Genomic DNA, 23092 nt, shown 5'->3' on the forward strand with positions numbered 1-23092 from the left:
CTCAGAGTGGAGAAAGTACTTTGAAAATTGCAAGCAGGGGCATCTGGGTGGCTCTGTTGGTCAAGCATCTGTCTTTAGCTCAGGTCATGATCCTGGGGTCCTGGGTTGGAACCCCAAGCCAGGCTCCCTGCTCAGTGGAGAGCCTGCTTCTCCCTCTCCCTCTGACACTCCCCCTGCTTGTGCTGTCAAATGAATAAATAAAATCTTAAAAAAAAGAAAGAAAATCACAAGTATTGTGAAATCATAAAATAGTACATTTTTCACTATGAGCTCAAAGGAAAGCAAGCTATGCCATGTTTCTCAGTCCACTCCCCACCTGGGAAGAAGCCAGATCTATTTGGAGCCATGACCATAATCCACAGTTTTAGGACACAGCCTTATGCTACCAGGAGTGTCCCTCAGATGGAACAGCCTGGTGTGGGGGTAACCTGTGAGCCCGGGCTTTGCTGTAGTCAAAGTTCAGATGTCTCCAGCATACACCTCGCACATTCCTCCACCAGGACTCTGTCTCAGCTTTCTTTCCTTCCCTTCTCTTCTTGGTTTTTAAATTATGTTCACAACTTTCTCTTTCCGTGGGTCACTGGCTTAATCAAGAGGAAACTTAAATCATCATTTCATGTACAAGTTACACTGCTAATGACTCTCCACATGGAAAGAGCCAACGAGGAGACATTCAATCAGTAACCATCTAGAATCTATTGTGGGAGGTCATCTTCTTCACTATCTAAAAAGGCCTTTTCCTTATTTAAAAAAAAGTTTATTCTTTTAAGAATGCATAATAGTGTATGAAAATGTTAAAATCAAGTAAATAAAAAAACAATGCACTGAAATTTTTTTTGAATGTGTCAAGCTATTCAGATACAAATGAGAGAAAGAAAGTAAACACAACTAGCCTGAGCTGGTGTGAATAAATGACTGACCAGGCAGATAATTATTGTGACCTTCATTTGCTTATGTCTCCAGCCATCCACATATCATCCAATAAGTACTGTTGAACATCTACTATATTCTAAAACCATAATGTGCATTGAGCATAAATCCAAGGATAATAAGCCACATGCCTTCCTACATGGAGCTTACAGACAAAAGAGAGTGCTTAGAGAACACTATGATGAGAGTTATAAATGCAGCTGTAACAGCAGCTATGAGCAGCAGGCATTAGAGAAGCTGTGGCCTCCAAGGAGGGTTGTTCAGGTTGTGCACCGTGCACAACCAATCTGCTAGAATGACCTCCCCTGCAGTCATGCAAGCACAGTCTTATGCGGGCACAGAGGTGGAGACAGGGAGGGCCTCCTGGAACAATGAGGCAGGTGGAGATCTGAAAGATCCATGATTGACAGTCCAGGAGATGTGGGGGGGTGTGGACAGGAAGTGACAAGAAAAAGGCTGCAGCTCTGGAGGACTGAGACACAGGATGGGAAGCAGCAAAGGCAGGGATGACAAAGGGGAAGGTGAATGGCAGGTCAGGGTTGCCATGGGCACCTGGTATTAAGGATCATAGCTGGGTTTCTGGCCTGTTGAATGTGATGCTACATGGGGGATAGAGGCTAGGAGAGGAAGGTGTGTTTAGGGAGAGGGGCTCCCAGTTCTGAATGTGCGGAGCTTGAGGGGCTTTGGGACAGGGAGGTCCAGGAGGCAGGTGGAGACCTGAATGCAGAGCAGTACAGACAGGGTGGAAGTCAACCATGTGCCTGGGCAGCAAACTCCAAGACTGCACTGCAGAAGCAGGTGGAAAAAAAGCACGTGGCGACTCAGAGGCCCCCTGGGAAAGGGCTTTCAGGAAGGATGGGGTTTCCCTGTCAAGTAACCGCTGAGACACCACGTCAGAGGCCCGAGGACAAGTGTCCACGGGATTAGTTCAGCAGCAGTCTGGTGGCAGTGGCAGAGGTGGCCACATCCAAGCACAGAGCCAGGAAGGTGAGGGAGAGAGACAGAAGGTGAGAACAAGCTGTTCAGGAGGGGGGATGCGAGTCCGACCGGGGCACGGGGTGGGAGGAAGGGGCATGGGACGCAGCCCCGCACCAGCAGTCCCAGCTTCTCCAGCACCGCCCCCCCCACCCCCGGGGGCTTGCGGGTCTCAAAAGCAAGGGCCTGAGAACCACCCAGGACCTGGTGGCAGCCTCGGGAGGCAGGGGTGGGCACCCCGGGGCATGCGCAAGCCACCTTTAATTGCAAACAAAGGCTTTGGTACTTATTTCCACGTTTCACACTCAAGACATTACAAACCCTACAGACCGTAGCCCATTTAGCTCACCAGGTGACTGCTATTTTTCTAAGGGCTTCCTCCAAGGGCGCTTCAGCTCTGGAGAGTTGGAAACTTGACAGCACTGTCTTTTCAGAAATCAGTGGGCACCACACGGAGATGTCTGGCTTGACCATCCCGCGGGGAGGTGCCACTGTGCTCCATCGGCTGCAAGCCCGCACGGTGCAGGGCGCTCCAGCAAATCTGTAGCCTCCCGGCCGAAAGGGTGAGGCAGGGAAGGGGCCCCCAGCCCACCTACCGCCGCCTGCGTGGGCTGCTGCTTCTTATTCCGTTTTGGCCGCAGCTTGGTAAAGTGCTCCAGCTTCTTCCCCTCCTCAGAGGGCAGCTCAGAGATAAACCCTGAGCTCCGTTTCTCTTGCCGGCCGCATGGGAAAGGCGGGTCTTCGATGTGAATGGGCACCTCCTCCAGTGCTTTATCCAGGTCAAACTCCATCTCTAAAATAAAGCAGAGCCCCCAGAAGCTTATTGGGTACACACGGATGAGAGAATTCCTTTGAGGAATTCTTTTTTAGGAATTCTGTCATGGAAGAGCAAACATGTGTTCACAAATCCCTGAACTCTCCTTGTCCATAGTTACTCATACAGAAGCATCCCTGGGAAGCATCCCTGGTCTGAGGTCCCTGCTAGGGGTGTTTCATGGTTACCAGGAAATGCCAGGCATTCCAAAATAACTCACCGAAGGCTCTGGAAACGGGCCGTAGCATCCGGCTATGGATACTCTTCCTTTTGGACTTAGGAGTCATCTAGCAATGAAAGAAAGAAAGCACTTAGGTATTCAGGGAAAACTTGCCTTTCAAACTTCAGAAACATTTCTGGGTGGGTGGGGGGAGAAACATCTGAGATCAAATGTTTACACTCTGTTTCGCTTCTTTACAGGATGGTTGAGGGTCACATCTGACAGCCTGACTGAACCCACACATTTCTAAATGTTTACAGTGTTCTCAACTGACAACAGCCCTCTGCATTCTTCTTGGTTCCAGCCCTCATCAGTTACAGTCTATTTATACGGTGGAAAAGAACAATGAATGATACAGAATGTAATTCCAAGCTGCACATAGGGATATTAAAATGGATATAAAAAAACAGGTTAAATGATTGTAAACATTAGTTGCTAAAAGTTGAAATTGCAACTATTCACTACTCATTACCAGGAGGAGCATCAGAACATCCATGCAACACCCCACTCTTGGTCCCTTTAATGAGTTAAGTACTGTGTTTCATTTCACACTTCTGCCAGAGATTTTGATCTTTACATTACGGGCAGAGGCTAACTAGGAAAAAGTTGCCATAATTTAGAAGTTCGTATATGCCATCACTTCTTGGTAAGTCTTCCAACTTTTAAAAAATGAGACCAAAACACAAACCACCAAAACATAAGCATTGGTGCCAACTATTGATTATATAAAACCAAACCTAAGCAAGGGATTAGCTTCTCCTGTAATAGGACCACATGTGTGAAAGAGGGAGGTGGCCTTGGTCAATCACCTAGCAAAACAAATTTGAAGGAAGAAACTGAGTCATAAAGATGACAACAGCTCCCATTCAAGCTGACATTAGGAGTAGCACCAGGGACAGACTCATCAGGAGTGCGGCCCAGTGTCCCTCCCAATCAATCACACCCTTTGTAATCAACATACACATGAATGGATCTTAGGGATCTTTTAATTGGTTTGATACTGAAACTAGTATTTGTGTAAACTAAGAGATAACAGAATTTACTTTATAGTCTTTCATTAATAGAGTGTCAGGTAAGGCTTTCTCAAAAAACATCCACAAGGTTGACAAACTCTCTTTGGTTCAAGGACTGAATTGATTCATACTGACTTTTAAAGCAAACAATTTTACAGTTCTAACAATTTTATGTCAGTTTTAATAACAATATCCTTTTGCTATTACTTATTATTGAGAGAAGAGGGAGAGGAAAGATGAGTGATTAAATTTCAATCCAGACTGGTCTTCCTGAAATACACAATGAAAGTTTGCTCACTTGGTTCTTTCAAGGTTTGGTTAAAAGCAGACCATCTGGGGCACCTGAGTGGCTCAATTGGTTAAGCATCTGCCTTCAGCTCAGATCATAATCTCAGGGTCCTGGGATAGAGTTCCCTGCTCACTGGGAGTCTGCTTTTCCCTCTCCCTCTGCCTGCCCCTCCCCCTGCAGGCGTTTGCTCTTTCTGTCAAATAAGTAAAATCTTAAAAAAAAAAAAAACAAAGAAACCAATCGGACAATCTAAGGGATATCTATTTGTAAAGCAACAGGCTTTGTGGGTTCAGTAAAAACACAATCAATCCAATGCAATTGGAAAGGGATCCACTCTCTGGTTGTTCTCCCCCAAAACTGGCCTTGCAATTGACTGAACAAGGTAGTGTACTGATGGGTCTATTCATAAGTGAAACCTCTAAAAAGAATTAATTTTTAGGAGACACAAACTCCCAAAATATAGTCTTTAGCATTCCATCCACTTTGTGTACAACCATGATAAATAAAAGGATCAAGCAGTAGCTTGGGATATAATTTTCGGCCAATTCATTAGGACAGCCACAAATAAATAAGAAGTTTTAAAATGCATGCAATGAGGATGTCTTCCAACATTTTTTCCTGTGACTCTTGATTAGATTTTATGGAAAGAGTGTTCATGGGAAAAAATAATTTGGTTCAAGTTTCCCTATATACCCTTTCTAATAGATACCAAATGTATGTAAAACATATGATTATGACATTTCAAATATATTACAATTCTAAATATATGAGGTAAAATATATATACATATAATTACATATAAAAATACATAAATATGTAACATTTATAAACAATATACAAATAGAAAGACATTTACAAACTAATGCCTATCTGTAAATAGGTAATTCAGTTTAACCTAATTTTATAAGAGGAATGTACAAAAATCATCAGAATTTTTGATGGCTGACATCAATCAAAGGGGAATTAGTTGGCTCTTGATTTTCTAATGCTTTAATGCTTTCCTTCATTTCATATGCTCTGTACAAGTGCAAATACCTCCTAATTGCATTTCACATAAAACTCTTCCACTGTATGTGATATTTGTTAGTTTTGAGTTTTTGACATTTGGACAGGACAACAGACTTTCGCTAAAACAGGCAGGACTCAAAAGCAGACTAGTTTCTACAGTTGGTATTAAGAATGCAACCCAATTTTAGACATTTCTTCTGATGCACGAATGGTTTCATGATCTCTTTCTTACAGTTTAATGATGGAGAGGGAGAAAAAAGTGAATTTTATTTCTCTCGTATTTTTCTTTCCTTTCTTTCAAACTTTTTCTTCCTTAACCGTTTTACAGGGAAAGAAAAAAAGAAAAAAACTTGTTTGTTCACAGGATGCCTGGGATCCACTCTCTGGCTCAGTGGTTGAGCATCTGCCTTTGGCTCAGGCCATGATTCTGGGGTCCTGGGATCAAGTCCTGAATCAGGCTCCCCACAGGGAGCCTGCTTTCCCTCTGCTGTGTCATTCCTGTGTGTCTCCCCTGAATAAATAAAATCTTAAAAACAAAACAAAACAAAACTTGCTCACTCTTTACTGGCTTACTCCTATGATCCCATTACATATAAATCTAAAGCAAGATGAAATATGACAGTGAGCTATGATTACCTATCCAAATATATATTTAGGAACAAATATTCTACATTTCCCTAGAAATCTGGTTTATATGCCAGGTTGGTCCTGCCAGCCTCTTCTCATACCTGTTGATTAGGTAAGTTGCAACCTGAGGGAAAAAAAAAAAATCTAGCTTACCATCTCTTTAGAACTGTCAACAATCTTGTATCAAAATAAAGGGGTTGATTTTCTCAGACTGCTTCTTAGTCTTCATTTCCTGCCCTGGACATTTGTCAGTGAGTATTTACTGAGAGGAGAAATCAGGAAGTGCCCCTCAGATGAAGAGAGTCAGCATCCGATGCAGAAGAGGTACACACACCAAAGCACTCTTCATAGGTCAATTCATGGTTAACACTGTCCACTATTATTTTAGGCCTAGACAAAATTACTTTATTATTCAAAATACATTTTGTTTTAAGTTATTTTCAATATTCACATACTCAGGAAATATGAGGAATAGTGTGTCAGATCTTTTAAAAATAACTTTAGAAGGAAAACTCTAAATGTAAGACTTTTTTCTCATCCTGACATCACAAAGCATCAATAAATCACCACCATGGCAGAGTGCAGATGAAACGCATGTCCCTATTCTCTAGGAATCTAAAATGTCCATTTTGCTCAGAAATCTTACTCATTTGATCCTATTTTTATAATGGAATTATAACCATTACTTTTCCACAAGTTATAGACTTACATTGGAACTTGACAAATATCACATTTTTTTCCTGTTAAACTCACTTTTAACATGTAATTCCTAGACATCCTTTTTTTTTTTTAATGAGTTAAATTGGTTCTATCACCACAAAAATAGGATGGAGAAATTGCCTTGTTCACTTTATCAAGTTCGTGCAAAGAATAATAACATTCTTGCTCCGAGCTCTAGAATCCCTAATGTTCTTTTCCATGAGGTTAAAACAAACAAACAAACCAAAACAAAAACATGGTTGGTTAAAAAAAAAACAAAACAAAAAAAAACAAAACAAAAAAAAAAAAAAAAAAAAACAAAAACAAAACAAGAAAAACAGTTGGGAAATGGATTGGGAAAATTCTTCTAATACAAGAAGCAAATCCTGATGCCAATTTTCTACAGTCCTGAGAAGCAAGAACCAGGAAAAAAAAAATCTGGACATTTAAGTAATCACACTTTTTATTTTATTTTATTTTAATTTTTTCATGAAGGGAAAAACCACTTTTCCTCTCTTGAAGGGTTGGTATCCTCTTCATCGACACTCTGCTTGCTTTTAGGCACAGCAAGGATACTTTAAATTCATTGCCTGTTTTGCTAGCTGAACCATCTTATAAAATCCAATCTTGTCTCAAGTTGCTGCCTGTTTCATGCAGGATCCACAGACAGATGACGACACCAAGTCTAGGGGGAGACTAGCCAGGCAGCACACAAGCAGATGGAGCATGAGAATGTAAACTAGTACAGCCAGAAACTGCAGAGCCACCAAAAAATACTTACACTTGTACAGCAGAGAGTCTCCATGCAGCAAAAAGGAAGGAAAAAAATATGAATGGAAGAGAGATAAAGCAACAGCATTACAAGAAAAGGGGAGGGAGAGACACGGTTCACAAGCAGAAAAGCTCCATAAAAAGCCTCCATAGCAAAGGAAATAAGAAGGGACCAAAAAAATATTATTGGCTTAACACAGCCAATCTAGCTTTTTATAAGCAGAAGCACAATTATAGCTTGAAAATAGCAGAAACTCATAGACCTGTTACCTCTTCTGTTAAGAGCATACAGAATGCCATCTACAAATCCCATGAGATACTGACCCCACTTGGGGAATGAAGACATCACCAGCCCCGAAGCACATTGCAGACAGAACACTAGGCAGACATTGGACAACCCCATGCAGGTTTTGGTTCTTGGGCCAAACTGATGGTCTCAGCAACAATGTGGTAATAGTGTATCTCCAGGCATGTAGAAGCATCTCCTCTGGGGGGCTTTCTATATTATCCTATGCTCCCCAGTGCACTTTAGGATGAAGTAGCTTTGAATTTTCTCTCTCCCTCTGTTGCCAAAGCTTTTCAGGAAAGGAGTTGATGCCAGGTTCTAAAACAGTTACCTACGCACAGTGTTATCGAAGCCAATGATACCTTATACCTTATATTTTACTTTAAATTTCTAATGAAATAATTTTTTAAATCTCACTGATCATCAACAGTTGTTAGATCATCTTCTTAATGTCATGAAAATTTATAAAAGAGTTTAAAAAAACATAACAACAAAAAAAAGTTCAGCTATTGAATGTCAGGCTTTGTGAAAGCAAAGTATTGAGGGGTAGGGGGTTTCAAATTTCCTGAAAACACACCCTGACGAAAGCTACCTCCTCCATCTAACTGGGCTGACTCTTTTTTTCACATTTCTTATTGTTTCTGTGCCAATTTTTCTCAATACACAACACGACGAAATAACGGGTCCAATCTAGGAATATGGGTCTCTTTAGAAAAAAGGTGGCACAGGGGGACCTGGGTGGTTCAGTTAGTTGAGCATCTGACTTTGGCTCAGGTCATGATCTCAGGATCCTGGGATGGAGCCCTGCTTTGTGCTCTGTGCTCAGTGGGGTGTTTGCTTGGGATTCCCTCTCTTCTTCTCCCTCTGACCTTCTCCTATTCACATGTGCATGCTCTCTAAATTCATACATACATACATACATACAATCTTAAAAAAAAAAAACAGGTGGCACACCAGTCAAAGGCATTCCCCATAGCCATCACCAACATCACCGTTATCATTAGCATATTATCTGCTTATCAGGAAAGCTTCCATCAGCAATGTGCCAAAAAAGTCTCAGTCTCCAGACTAATTTCATACTTTATTAGGTAATTTTCTTCAAATAGATCTCATTTTAGGATTCAGTAAATTAGATTGAAAACAGCCTTGCTAGATAAAGGAGAAAAAGTAAAAATACATTTTTAATATTCCTGAATTGCCTGAAATAAAGACTCCTGCTTCCCCTTTTAAATCCACATCCTCTCGAAAGTTTCCTTAAAGATATGATTATGGATACGTACACGAGTGAGTTACAGCTGGTGGTTAAGTCTCATGGATAATCTTAGACTTCCCTTCTTTTTATGAAAGGTTAGTTCAACAAGACAAGTGCTCTTGTTGTTATAAGTGCTCTTATAATGATCTAAAGATCATTATATGTGAAGGTGAGGGACCTTTCAATTGGTTCAACTCCTAGAATGACAGGCAAGCCAAAAAAAAAAAAAAAAAAAAATTCCTATGAAGAGGGAAACCATGGCAACAGATGACTCAACTTTTCAATGGAAAGAAGATCATTAGTTCATTCCTCTGCTCCTTTGGCACACTTTTTGCAACTCAGTTAACTATATTGACTCTAACTACTCCCACTAGGACAAGAGGAGGACCAGTGAGTGTTAAGAGCTTCTCTGCTCTTCAGAGTATGTCTCATGTGCAAGGCTTTGGCATCTAAGAACAGAGCTCTAATCCTCAATCTGTCACTTATGGGGTTGTGGGACTTTGGCCAATGTTTTTGTTATGTCAAGTTGTTGTTGTTGTTTGCCTATGTGCTCATAGGCTGTTTATTTGTCCAAGAGTAAGGAGGAGAGAGGATGAGGAGAAAAACTGATGCCCCAAGGTGGTAGAGCTGAGGGGAGACATGAACAGAAAGGTTCCTCCTCTTTCTCTTGTATGGACTCCAGAGAACTCCAGCTTCATAGGAGACCTCTGAGGGTGGCATAGGGGCCTCTAGGAGGCCTGGCAGTTGTTGTCTGGGGTCAAGATCCCCACAGGGGCCAGGTCCCAGGTTCAGGATGGCTACCCACTTGAGATAGAGCATGAGCTTGGCGGGGGGGGGCTGCGGTGCACAGGGCAGAAGGAGAGGGAGAAGTAGACTCCCCGCTGAGCAGGAAGCCCAATGCAGGGCTCTATCCCAGGACCTTGAGATCATGACCCTAGCTGAAGGCAGATGCTTAACCAACCAAACCACCAGGCGCCCCCAAGACTAGTTTTCTAGTTTGTAAAATAATTTGTTGTGAAGATTAAATAAGATAAAATGAATATTAACTGCTAATAGTGCCATTCAATAGCCTCACAGTGCTTCTATAACTGGTAGTGATTATGAACAATAGTGATTCTATCATCTTTCCATTTCCTGTTCCCAAGATAATGACTGGGGGGTGAGGATGCATGTGTAAGCAGTAGGCTTCTAAGAGCCAAAAGCTGGGAACAATCTAAAAGCTTTGATAGGGAAATGGATAACTCAAATGAAATACAGCAAAATGATGGAACAGCAGTTTTAAAAGAGGAAAAAAAGTTTTACGTGTAACAACATGAACAAATCTCAAAAGATAATAGTGAATGAAAAACACAAGTTTTAGAAAAATACGCACGGCATGATGCCACTTATGTAAATTCTAAACCATGCAAAATAACACTAAATATTGTTCATGAATCCATGTATGTCTGAACATACAAAATAAACAGGAAGCGTCCCAACTCATGACAGTGGTAAGGGAAGGAGGAGAAGAGAGATTGTTGGTAGCGGTGGAAGGAGGCTACCACTTTATCAGGATAATATTTTGTATTATTTAAGATTCAACAAATATTTACTGAGCACCTACAGCTTACCAGGCAATCTTGAGAATGGCATAGCAGTAAATAAGGTAAAGTTGGGTCTCTGGGCTCCTACAGTTTACATTCTGGTATCAAAAAAATATACTGCTGGGGCACATGGGTGGCCAGTTAAGCATCCAACTCTTGTTCTCATGCTTGTGAGTTCAGCCCCTCAATGGGCTCTATGCTGAGCATGGAGCCAACTTAAAAACACACACACACACACAAGCAACTCAGGGTTGTTTTTTATGTGCAAGTATTTTATAAGCATTATGACTGCTGTGCTGTGATTCAAGAGGAGAAACCATCCCAACATTTAGTAGCTCCAAAAAGCCAAATTAAAACAAAAACTTGGCACCATGTCTACCTTCTTCATTTTGTTTACCGAAAAACTCACATGTGAGAGGTTAAAAAAAATTATCATGAACCTTGATGGGGTTTATTCTATTTATTTATACAAATGTCTTGGTAGTGATTTTAGCACTTCCTTCTATCAAAGCACAGAGATTGAGTGAACTGAACTACAGCTTTAATCCAGTGCCCCTCCCCCACAACACAGTTTATAGACTAGGGCACAAACATAAAAATGGAAGTACATGATCTATTTTAAAGAAGAATCCCTGAAATTAGATATATTTATTTTCATGAAAAATTTTTTCTATTGTCCTTATTTTTCCCATTTCATGTTGAACTGATAAAAACTTTCCTCATGGACCCTCATGGCTCATGTGTCCACTTCTTCAACCAATAAGCTCTTCACCTACACATACCTGCTCTCCTCCAGCCAACTATGTATTCTATTCTCAAATTTCAAAACAAATAGTATAATACATGTGTGCTCTTGACATAGGTCCCTTAATTATTAACATTTTGTCACATTACTTCATTTAATTTCTTTCTTTCTCTCTCCCTGTCTCTAACACATATGCATGCACATTTTTGGTTGAATCATTTTAAAGTTTTTGACATCTTGACATTTCACTTTCAAATACTCCCGCAAGAACACTTTCTCCTACAGAACCATACACGATGATCACACCTACTAATAGCAATTCTAGAATTTCTAATGTACACACTATGCTCCGTATTCAAATTTCCCCAGTTGTCCCTCAAATGCCTTGGAGCGCCCCTGCCTGTTGGATGCAGGATGTAAGGAAGAACTCACCACAGTGTGTCCTATGTCTCCTGAGTTTCTCTTCCTAGGGTGTCTTCCTCTCCCCATGACCAATCCTACTTTTCTTTTCCATGATTCTTTCTTGAGCAATTCAGGTCAATTGTTTCACAGACTTTCTCATATTCTCCATTTACCTGGAGATTGGATTCAGGCGAGCCATCACCCCTCCCTCACTCCCCCACCACTGCCACACAGGTGATGCTGTGAACTAATGGCTGAATCACAGGTGGCACCCACATCAGGTTGTTCCACTGTTGGTAACACTAAGGTTGGTCATTTGGTTAGGTTGAGACTTCCAACCACTTCCTTATAAGGTTACATTTTCCCTTGGTAATTAATAATACATCTTTGAAGTGATACTTTTGTTTCATGGTGATGGCCCCATTTTCTTTTTTTTTTTTTTTTTTTTTTTTATTTATTTATGATAGTCACAGAGAGAGAGAGAGGCAGAGACACAGGCGGAGGGAGAAGCAGGCTCCATGCACCGGGAGCCTGACGTGGGATTCGATCCCGGGTCTCCAGGATCGCGCCCTGGGCCAAAGGCAGGCGCCAAACCGCTGCGCCACCCAGGGATCCCGATGGCCCCATTTTCAAACAACCATCAACAATCCTTGCCTGAATGAATGAATACAACAGAGGCTACCAAACTGTACCTTTCCACTTCTATCATCATTCCTACATTTATTTTTTTTTTAATTTTTTATTTATTTATGATAGTCACAGAGAGATAGAGAGAGAGGCAGAGACACAGGCAGAGGGAGAAGCAGGCTCCATGCACCGGGAGCCCGACGTGGGATTCGATCCCGGGTCTCCAGGATCGCGCCCTGGGCCAAAGGCAGGCGCCAAACCGCTGCGCCACCCAGGGATCCCCATTCCTACATTTATTAGGTACTGTTCCCCTGCAAAGATCAACTATTCCTTAAAAAGTCCTCTGTATCCTCTCCTCTTTTATTTTCTTGGTATTGCTATGGACTCGTGGATTCTTAAAAATTAATTCAGTGTATCATAAACTATTACTGTCCTTATTCTTTTTGGTGCCAGAGTGTCCCAGGGGAAGCCATTTCAATCTGGACTTTGTAGCCTTTGAAATGATCCCATTGGAGTTGGAGCCAATCCTTGCTTTTTGATACAAGATATGCTAGGTTCACCTTGTGCTTTTCTGTGCACTTTTAAAATAGATAGGGGTAATCTCTGTTTAATGTAGGAGGTTACAAAACTTAAATATTTCCTGCCAGATTTTCAGCTGAGTCAATGCTCAAGAGGAAACCAAAATTTAATCATTCTTCATTGATTTATACCCTCAACTATCTAACCAAATAGTGTGGTTTAAATATCTAACCTTATGTGTGGTTTAAAAAAGCAATTTCTAAAAAAAAATTAAAATAAATAAAATGATATAAAGTAATTTCTATGCATTTCTATTTTTAAAAAGTTGAGCTGGTGTAGAGCTCAATGAGAAAAAAAAAGATTGCCTAATCCCTTTTATAATGATGGTTGGACAGGAACAAGTTTTAAACTCTAGGGAGGGTAGGGGTACATAAGCCATAACTCTGAGACAGCTGCAATAAATCTGTGGACAAAAGGAGAACAATACATAGAGATTTAGTGAGATTTAGTGGGGCTATTTCCCAGTGAACACAACATTAAATTCAGCTATTCATATCACCCTTATTAACTTTCACACCCAAAGTCTCATTTCATATAAAAGTTAAAATGGCATCACGGTGTTAAAACAAAAGCATTCAGAGAGCAGCCCTGATGAGAGGCTATTGTGAAAGTCACAGCAAGGAATGATTTGTACATTAATGTGGATCCCTTCCTTAGCTTCCAGATCTGTGCTTTTTTTTTTTTTTTTTTTGATGCGAGAAAATTAAAAATCTTTATCTTCCTAGCTCTGTCCTGCTTTCTCCAGGAAATAGTTAATGGCTTACTTTTCAATCATTTGAACTCTTCTTGCAACTGATGCCAAAGTGAAGTTTCACACTTGAATGTTTTTTTTAAAAAGTAGCTACAATTTAATGCATTTTCCTTAAGGGCTGTCCAAAGAATGAAAGTGCTTGGTACTGCTTTCAAGCAAGTATTTTACCTTGAGAGCCCTTGTTGGTGCTGCTGGGCACAGAAGCATGATGCTTATGAACACAAGTACCAGGTATGGGCCCCTTGCAGTGTTATTAAAAAAAAGCAAAGTTTATTTGCACTATTAAGTGCAATGTTTTGCATTTTACTGCACTATTAAGCACAATGTTATTCTAATAGTGATGAAAAGTTGAGTAACAATTTGCCTTTTTTTAATTGCAAAAGAATAAATAAATAATGAGGGAGTCTTCACCAAGTATTACCTTTGAGAGAGATATTTAAGTCTAGATCTTTGGAAAGTCCATGTGAAAATGGAAGGCAGGAATGAGGCAGTCGGGAGACTTAAAAAATTCGCCTTTGGAATGGACATCAAGGCTCAGTGTCACCAAGATGAATAATCAAACTTAGCCTAAAATGCTTAATGTAACACATTTACTCTGTCCATAGGATTTTAGCCCTATAAAGATGACAAAAATTAATTGTTCCTACCACCACCACCAAAAACCAGATTCAATCCTATAACAAAATGGAGCACCTGGGTGGCTCAGTTGGTTAAGTAAGCATCTGACTTTTGATTTCAGGGTTATGAGTTTTTCAAGCTCTGCATTGGTACCATACTGGGCATAGAGCCTACTTAAAAAAAAAAAAAAGCTTTAAATCCTTTAAAAATTTACTCTACTACTGGTTTAAAAATCTTGAGTCCAGTAAATCCCACTGGTGCTAAGTAAAAAGAACAGATGGTGGTTGAAGGGATGTAGTGGTCAATCAGCAATCAGGAGATGTGGTTCTGACTGGATCTCCAAGTTCTTTTAAGACTGACTCTTCAAACTCCTTGTCCTACATCTTCAACCTCAGACTGAACTTAAGGTAAAGATGGCTTACCACCCAAACTCTGTAAAAACCCGATCTGGTTCAGAAACCAAGATCTTTGTCATGTTCGGTTCAACTGCGTTTGATTAACATCCCTTCTAAATAGAATCTCCAGTGAGATTCTTAAAAGAGAATGGATTATTAAGTCATCTCTAAATTACAGATCCATTCCTTTGATAATTATTTGCTCATAGCCTTCAGTCATCCTTATTAACACAGTCTGCTTCATCTATGAGGAAATATGTCAAAAAACAAGGTGATCTTTTTGCCCCTTGTGATTTTTCTTTGGCTTTAGTTTCATTTTAAAGTGAGTTAACTATATGCAACCCAAGCTACAGAGAACACTTAGATAAACAGTCTATTAGACACTCCTTAATGTGTCCACTATGGTGTTGTATTATAGCTAAAGAAGACTGGCTTTCTAGAGCACATGGGTACAGTCTTTACCTGTTGTTCAATATTAATTATATAGCAAACCCTACACAAATGCCTTTCGAATGTTTAAGATTTCAGTATCAAATAACTGCATACAGGTGGCCAATTTATTCAGTTACCTGGGTAGTCAAGGCCACATAGTACACAATGAGAAGAATTTCTGTGGTTTTGCCAAGGCTGTGACAGAGAATGCTCTAATATCTGTTTTAGAAGAAGGCCATTTGGCCATGTCAATTGGGTATGGCCTTTGGAGATTTCAACAGAGTACTTGCTCAAGGGCTGGAGTAGATTTGAAGCTGCTTGGTTGCAGGTATCCACCCTAGAGCTCAGCTCTGATTAGGTGGTCTTCTGAGGCAGAGAAATGGTCATATAGCTCAATTTTGATAATCAGATGTTAGGTCTGAAGCTCTGGCATGAGTTTGGCTAAGGCTCCCCCTTACCCAACAAGCAGAACACCATGCAGGCATAACTAGGAACTGATCCTGAACTTTGCTATAACTTCCTTGTGTTATTTTTTAACCTCTCTGAACTCTGTTCACTCACTTTACCTATAAATTACTAAAGGTGCCACCTAAGTAGTTTCTCAAAGAAAGCAGTACATGTATAACTCCAAGAAGCAACTATATGAATGAGGTTACACAACTGAAACTAAAATTTATAAAAGAAATGCAGTTATATCTGGAGTGTAGAAGTCATTTGTTTTTGGTCTAGTTTCCAAGTGTGGTTTTCAGTATGAAAGTCAGTAGGAGAATTTTTGGCAAAATATGCATCAAAGGTCAAAGCTAAAAACCATTTACTTTAGATTTTGATTTTGTTAAGGAATAGGCTAGGGGTACCTAGGCGGTTCAGTTGGTTAAGAGTCTGCCTTGGGCTCAGTTCATGATCCCAGGGTCCTGGGATTGAGCCCCATGTTGGGCTCCCTGATCAGTGGGGAGTCTGATTCTCCCTCCCCCTTTGCCCCTCCCCCTACTTGTTCTCTCTCTCAAATAAATAAAATCTTTTAAAAAATTTAAAAATAGACAATATATAAACAAGCTAAGAGATCTTTGTGAGCTCTACAAGACTGTGATATGGCCTCCAGCCTCTTTGTCACACCCTTCTATCCCTGCCATGCCATAATACCACAAGAGTCCCTCAACCTAGATGTTCTCCCCTCAGTCTGAGCCTCTGTGTACACTCCTCTCTGTTACATTTACTTACTCATTCTCCCAGCCAACCTCTCTTCAAATACAATCTTTCACTGTGCCAACAGTCACCGAGGGCCTACTGTGTGCCAGGCATGATGCTCAGAACCTTCCTCCAGGATGCCTTCCTTGAAAACACTCTTCCCCCAAGGTGGGCTGGGCACCCCTTCTCTGCTTCCAGGACAAACCACACACCCTCACAGAGCACTCTCCCACCACATCTAACATGTCACTCTATTCATGTGCAACCGCCTCAAGCCAAAAATGAGCTGAGACCCACTGAGAACAGCAAACTTTGTGTGGAAGGGAAGGAGTAAATCAGGACCAAGAAGTAAAAGAAACAAAGCCCAAATTAAGGCTGCATACAAGAAACTATACTTCTGTAGCCCCTGAACACTTTTTAAAAAATATTGTATTTCTTTGAGAGAGAGGGAAAGAGATAACAAGAGAGAGAGCATGAGAGGAGGGCAGGGAGACATAGAAGCAGACTTCCCACTGAGCAGGGAGCCTGACACAGGGCTGGGTCCCAGGACCCTGAGATCATGACCTGTGCCAAAGGCAGATGCTTCAATAATTTGAGCCAGCCAGGAGCCCCAGACTGACCTGCCTTGTATATGGAATGTATGTATGTCACAACCTAATGGATGTACATGTGTGTATAACTGAAGCAAACACGCAATGTAATCTGGTACTTCATATTCACACTTAATGTTTCATTTCTGAGAAGTATCTTTAAACTCCTGGTCAAAACCATCCCATTGATTTGATGAGTCACCTGTGGGATGTGACAGAGGATTGCAAGATGCATTCTGTACTAATTCAAGCCTTTCTGGATGACCTCATTTCGGTGGCAGACTCCCATCTTTCCAAACCTAAGCAAATACGTGTGTGGGATTTACACGGATGATAGTGCTGGGTAAACTGGCTTTGCCACTTCTGCCTTTCAGCAGAGCAAACTTGGTGGGGGATGTCTTGGTTTCTTAGCCTCCCATTTCCAGCAAGAAGCTGGGAATATCGTACACAGTGGATGAACAATAAGCATCTATTAAACGAATAAGTGGCCTGCTAGTCTATATTTTTAGTTCAAAGAGTCATTCGATAGCTCATAACCAGCTAAGAGTTCATGAATGAGAAATGCTCCTGTATCCTCCCTGGGCTCCTGTGCCAGCAGATACCTTGTTCCTGTCTCTGTCTCTCCCCCTGGGTAAGTAAGCCCCCTTGAAGGACCGCCCACTTCCTTCTTCTTTAGACAGACACAAACATACATACTCACACACATACTTAGTATCCAAAGACACTGTGTTCTTTCACGATTTGAATACAGTCCTTAAAGAGGACATCTTTCATCCTGCAGGGATCTGACCTTTGGTCTCCACTGGCAAGCAGTGATAATCTGGAGTTTTCTGATGGAAGGAAGAGGTTGTCAAAACAAATGCGCATAGTCCACAAACATGAGGTTACTAAAGTTGCAAAGTGGAACTGATTTTAGAGAAATTATCAAATACTGGTTCTACTGTACTATCCCAGGAGTTACTAAATCTGTGATTGCTTGTAAGGGACTTAGCTAGTTAGCACTTTACTAGAAAATGTCCTGTTTAAGGAAGTATAAGTAACTCCTCTGTCATCTATAACCGCCCCCTCATGTAAACAATGGTATGGTTTTGGTTTGTTTCATCAATCCACAGCCTATTAGGGTCATTTGCTTAATTTAATTCCTGAGGGAAACCAAAATTATCTTTTATAGTTACCACTACATGTCAGAATAGAGCTCAGAAGAATCATCATATCCTCTGCAAGTCAGATGCCCAGTTTTGATGCTGGTTTTGGAATGTCCTGACTAGTCACAACTAGTTAATGTTCTAAGTTATTTTATGGTGCCACTTAAAAATTAGAAAATTAAGAAAACTGTCAGCCGTCAGGGAATGGCAGCCTCTTTAGGGATTTGCAGGGTACCCCTGGCATTTCCACAAAGGACTGCCATAAAAATTACTAGAACTTTGAGAAACACACTACTTGCTCTGGCTGAACTATATAGATTGTGCTATAGGTTTGAAAATTAAAATGTGGAAATTAAGAGGTTTTCTTGGGCTGCTTTCCAGTGGTTATAAAGTCAAAACCTCTATTTCCCATAATGATATCAATAAGGAAATGACATTACAGAATAAATAAAATCATAAGAAGAAGCCAATAGGGCTTGAACACAGTGCAACTAATTTACATGAGATATCGACTCAATGATCTATACTTGGTACTGTTGTTAATAGATTAGTTCAACTAATAACTGCTGATACTTGAAAGTGGGGTGGGTTTTTTTTTTGAGGGGATTTGTTTTTAAAAAGTATTTGACCAAGACAAACAGATCTTCGCTACATTTTAATCTGTATTAAAAGGCTTAAAAATTAGGGGTACCTGGGTGGTTCAGTTGGTTAAGCATCTGCCTTTGACTCAGGTCATGGTCCCGAGGTCCTGGGATCAAGCCCCAGGTCAGTCTCCCCACTCAACAAGGAGCCTGCTTCTCCCCCTCCACTCGTGTTCTCTCTCTCTCTCTCTCTCATGCTCTCTCAAATAAATAAAAACTTTTTTTAAAAAAAAAAGCTTAAAAAATTATATATTAAAATTTGAGGCTGAGTTTAAGGGAAAATAATTGTTATTTTCTCATTGAAAAAAGGATTCACAAGATGTACTAATAATTCAAGCCTTTTAAAATTCTTTTCCAAAGAAATAGCAGTAAGTAGATGAACTGCTCCTTTGCATGAATATCTTTTGATTTAAAACTGGTATGAAACTCATTAAAATAAATGAAAGAATTACACACAATTAGTGAGTTAGTTATACTACAGAGCAGACACTGGCTCTTCACCCACTTGGCATGAGATCCTAAATGCTGAGCTTCTGTGATTTTTTAAAGGTGGTAAACTATATATAATGATAAATTAAATACTGAGAAATAACTAATCAGTAGAATGCAAACAGCATCCTTCAATACCCCAAAGGCCAATGACAAAGTGAAGTTGAAAGAGACAGCTGGGAATATTGATTTCCTAAGAGCACCTGATTGCAGGAAAGAACAGATGGTCTATGGACAATCAAGAGGCTAAGTAAATACACATTTCAGCATGATATAGAAGGCATGTGTGTTGGGATTTTAAGTATGTAGGAAAGCTAATTTATCACTGTCACCAACAAAATAGCACATGGAAAGGCAAGTAATATTCCAGGTAAGCCCAAAGTGGGCAGATTCAAGTCTACCAATTGAGCATGTCAGATTTTTGATCCAGTGGTTTCCAATAACGTTTAAAACCTGAAGGCTTAGGTTATGTTTATACAGCACATGTCTTTCATTTGGGTTCCTGTTCACATGTCAATTTAATTTGGAATTAGTAAGCAGACTTGTTACACAAAGCAATGCAAGTCTAATTAAATCTAACTCAAGATTTAATTCTGGATGTAAGAAATATGCCATATATGACATCCATATACTATGATACCAAACTGCCTGCCTTTGGGTGACCTCAGGTCACTTGGACAAGTTGCTTAACTTGTTCTATGCCTTGTTTCCCCACTTGTTCTTAACTGTTCTATGCCTCAGTTTCTCCACTTATAGACACAAGATAGCAATGATATCTATCATTAATAGGTGATTGTTTAAGGACTGAACTGCTTACTCTTCATAAAGAGTGAAGAATAGCACCTGGCACATTATAGGGACTTCATCTATGTGTTAAAGAAATGAACACGACTTTTTAAACCATCTGATTTTCTCCTTGGAGTAAAGTGACATCAGAATCTCTGGGGCTATGAGAGTGGACACAGGCTGGAAGTCTGCAGGTTATTCTGATGGCTCTCATTCTATCCCGGCCCTCCTCCCCTGACCGCCACCCCCACCCCGTGATTCCCACCATATGAACTAGATAACCTCTGAGTTTTTTTCTTTTTTTAAAGATTTTATTTATTGATTCTTGAGACACAGAGAGAGAAGCAGAGACATAGGCAGAGGGAGAAACAGGCTCTCTGCAGGGAGCTCAATGCGGGACTCGATGCCAGGACCCTGGGATCAAAGCCTGAGCCAATGGCAGATGCTCAACCACTGAGCAACCCAGGCACCCCCTCTGAGTTTCTTTCTAGCTAAAAGAAAAAGAGAATTATTTGATTGAAGACAGTTTTGCAACTCTGCCCTTTTATTTAAAGAAAACTGCCTTCTCCTTCAACAATAATGAAACTAAGATTGATGAGAAGGTCTCAGACATCCCCCCCAGTGGGTATCAGGGCCTGTCACACCACTCATTCATTCTTATTTCAGCCCTCACTTAGTCAAAGAGTAAGTTTAGGAAATCAGTCTATTGGGACACCTGGGTGACTCAGCGGGTGAAGTATCTGCCTTCGGTTCAGGTCATGATCACAAGGTCCTGGATTGAGCCCTGCATCAGGCTCCCTGCTCAGTGGGGAGTCTGCTTCTCCTTCTGCCCCTCCCCCTACTCATGCTCTGTATCAAATAAATAAATATTTTTTTTTTTTTTCAAATAAATAAATATTTTTAAAAAGTTTTTTAAATAAAGAAATCAGTCATATAGATGATTGTTTCCATCTTCAAAAAGGCAATCCTTGAACTCAACTAATATAAATTTCTACCTCTAATTTATGGCACTAAACCTTCCTTAGTGCGATTATAACTCCTGGTTCTTTAAAGAGATATAAGGATTGAAATGGAACTGACTTTTGGACCAAAGAGAAATGGAAGAAAACATGAGACAAGATATCTGGGGGTAGGGGGAAAAAAAGAGATGCCCAGATTGCCTACCAAGTTTGTTAAAGAAATGTTCAAAAATAGATTTAGCAGATGTCATGAACATCATAGGCAAAAACTGCCAGGATCCTGAATCTGTAAGTAGAATTGCTAAGGAGGAGGCTGGTAATGAGTCCAAGTTTCTTTGGAATGCCCTAGGCAAAGTGTCACAGGGCTCTGGGGTATCAATAAACATTTTAGGTAATAGTAAAGTTACAGCATCACACTCAACAGTGCTCTTGCTGTGTGTATGGCACAAACTCTACCTGCTGGAGGCTCACAGTTCTATGTGGGAAAGGCTGTATCCACGCATGGATGCACTTGTTCTTCTGGGACCCTTTCACACAATACTTAACCTGTGTCCTATCTTCCAGGATCACTTAAGCCGGAAATGCTGCCAAGGAATATGTACACATTCATTCATTCAGAAAACCAAAACAGATTAAATCTCTCTCCCTTGCAAATATGTTCTTCAGACCTTTTTAAAATAGCACCATGTGAGGACCTGGATATTTGGGAATAGATATCAATGAGAAATACAAGTGATTTGCCACTTTGATTTTGAGAGATGATAGGAGGGGTAGTTTTAAAAGGTGAAACTAATTTTCAAATTAGCTCTGGATTTGTGCCACTGGCTTAGGGTATAAAGTCCAAAGCTGAGAAAATGGATTCTCTTTAGGAAAGGGATCCCTGCACTTAGAAGAGCTGCCATGGTGTACACTGTGGGTGGCTTGGGATCGATGGTCAGGCTGAGGGTATTGGGAAAATCATTACAGTACAAATCCACTGATGTGCACTTTCTCCACACAAATGTTCTTTCCCATTAAACTAACAGTAAACTCAGCTCTGGTTTTCTGCTCCTTAACAAGTCATTAGCTGAGTTAAAACAATGATGAAGGAATTAGTTGGAACAAAAAAAAAAAATGCTATTTTCAAATTCTGCCCATGTATTGCTTTTTTATAGAGAGCCCCATCCCATGTTTCTCTGTTACCCACTCATACCTAAGGCCCTGCTCCCCCCACCATTCAGCAGGTGCTCAGTCAGGAACAGTCCTCAATGCTTGCCTCCATGGTGGTCAGAACCAGAAAAAATCCACCCTTCTAACTTAGGCCATCCTATGAGCCTGGTTCTGGGAAACCTCTATTTATGCTTCTTAGGTCACAGCAACAGGAACATTTTTATAAAATGGAAACCACTCCATGTTGGGTATGCCTGCAGCATAGTTTTGCCCTTTGCTCCTGATGGTGGTTCTGCATCTCAATTTTAAAATATAACCTGCAGGGATCCCTGGGTGGTGCAGCGGTTTAGCGCCTGCCTTTGGCCCAGGGCGCGATCCTGGAGACCCAGGATCGAATCCCACATCGGGCTCCCAGTGCATGGAGCCTGCTTCTCCCTCTGCCTGTGTCTCTGCCTCTCTCTCTCTCTCTCTCTCTCTCTCTCTCTCTCTCTGTGTGTGTGTGTGTGTGTGTGTGACTAATAAATAAATAAAAATTTTAAAAAAAAAAATAAATAAATAAAATAAAATATAACCTGCAATTTAAAAAAAGGTACAGGGGCACCGGGGTGGCTCAGTGGTTGAGCATCTGCCTTTGGCTCAGGTTGTGAATCTGGGGTCCTGGGATCAAGTCCCACATTGGGCTTCCTGTAGGGAGTCTGCTTCTCCTTCTGCCTATGTCTTTGCCTCTCTCTCATAAATAAATACATAAAATCTTAAAAATAAATTTAAAATAAAATAAATTTAAAAATAAATTTAAAAATAAAAAATGGTACAGACTTCTGATCATCAGATACACAAGTCCTAGGAATGTAACATACACTGCCCTAAGCATAGTTAGTACCCTACTGCATATCTGAAAGTTCCTAAGAGTAGATCATAAATGTTCTCACAAAGAACAAAAAGTTTGTAACTATGTGTTATGATGGATGTTAACTAAATTTACTGTGGTCGTCATTTTACAATATATATGTATATATATATCAAATCATTATATTGTATACCTAAAAGTAAAACAACACCAAGATACCTGACAGAAAGAAAAAAAAAAAAAAAAAGATACCTGACAGGCTCAGTCAGTAGAGCCTATGACTCT

At 40.5% G+C, this 23092-nt stretch overlaps 1 protein-coding gene across 5 annotated transcripts in view; it reads right to left on the minus strand.

Annotated features, from left to right (window-relative positions):
* CARMIL1 (capping protein regulator and myosin 1 linker 1) overlaps positions 1 to 23092 on the minus strand; it is a 318108-nt gene that overhangs the window by 38640 nt on the left and 256376 nt on the right. For all 5 annotated transcript variants that reach the window (XM_041771073.1, XM_041771071.1, XM_041771070.1 and 2 more), the window contains exons 30-31: positions 2940 to 3006; positions 2502 to 2698 (exon numbers count right to left, since the gene is read on the minus strand). In XM_041771073.1, the coding sequence (XP_041627007.1) occupies positions 2502 to 2698; positions 2940 to 3006 (264 nt within the window). The remainder of the gene's footprint in view (positions 1 to 2501; positions 2699 to 2939; positions 3007 to 23092) is intronic.

This window comes from Vulpes lagopus, chromosome 10, assembly GCF_018345385.1.
Source record: "Vulpes lagopus strain Blue_001 chromosome 10, ASM1834538v1, whole genome shotgun sequence".
In the NCBI taxonomy this organism is placed as follows: Eukaryota; Metazoa; Chordata; class Mammalia; order Carnivora; family Canidae; genus Vulpes; species Vulpes lagopus.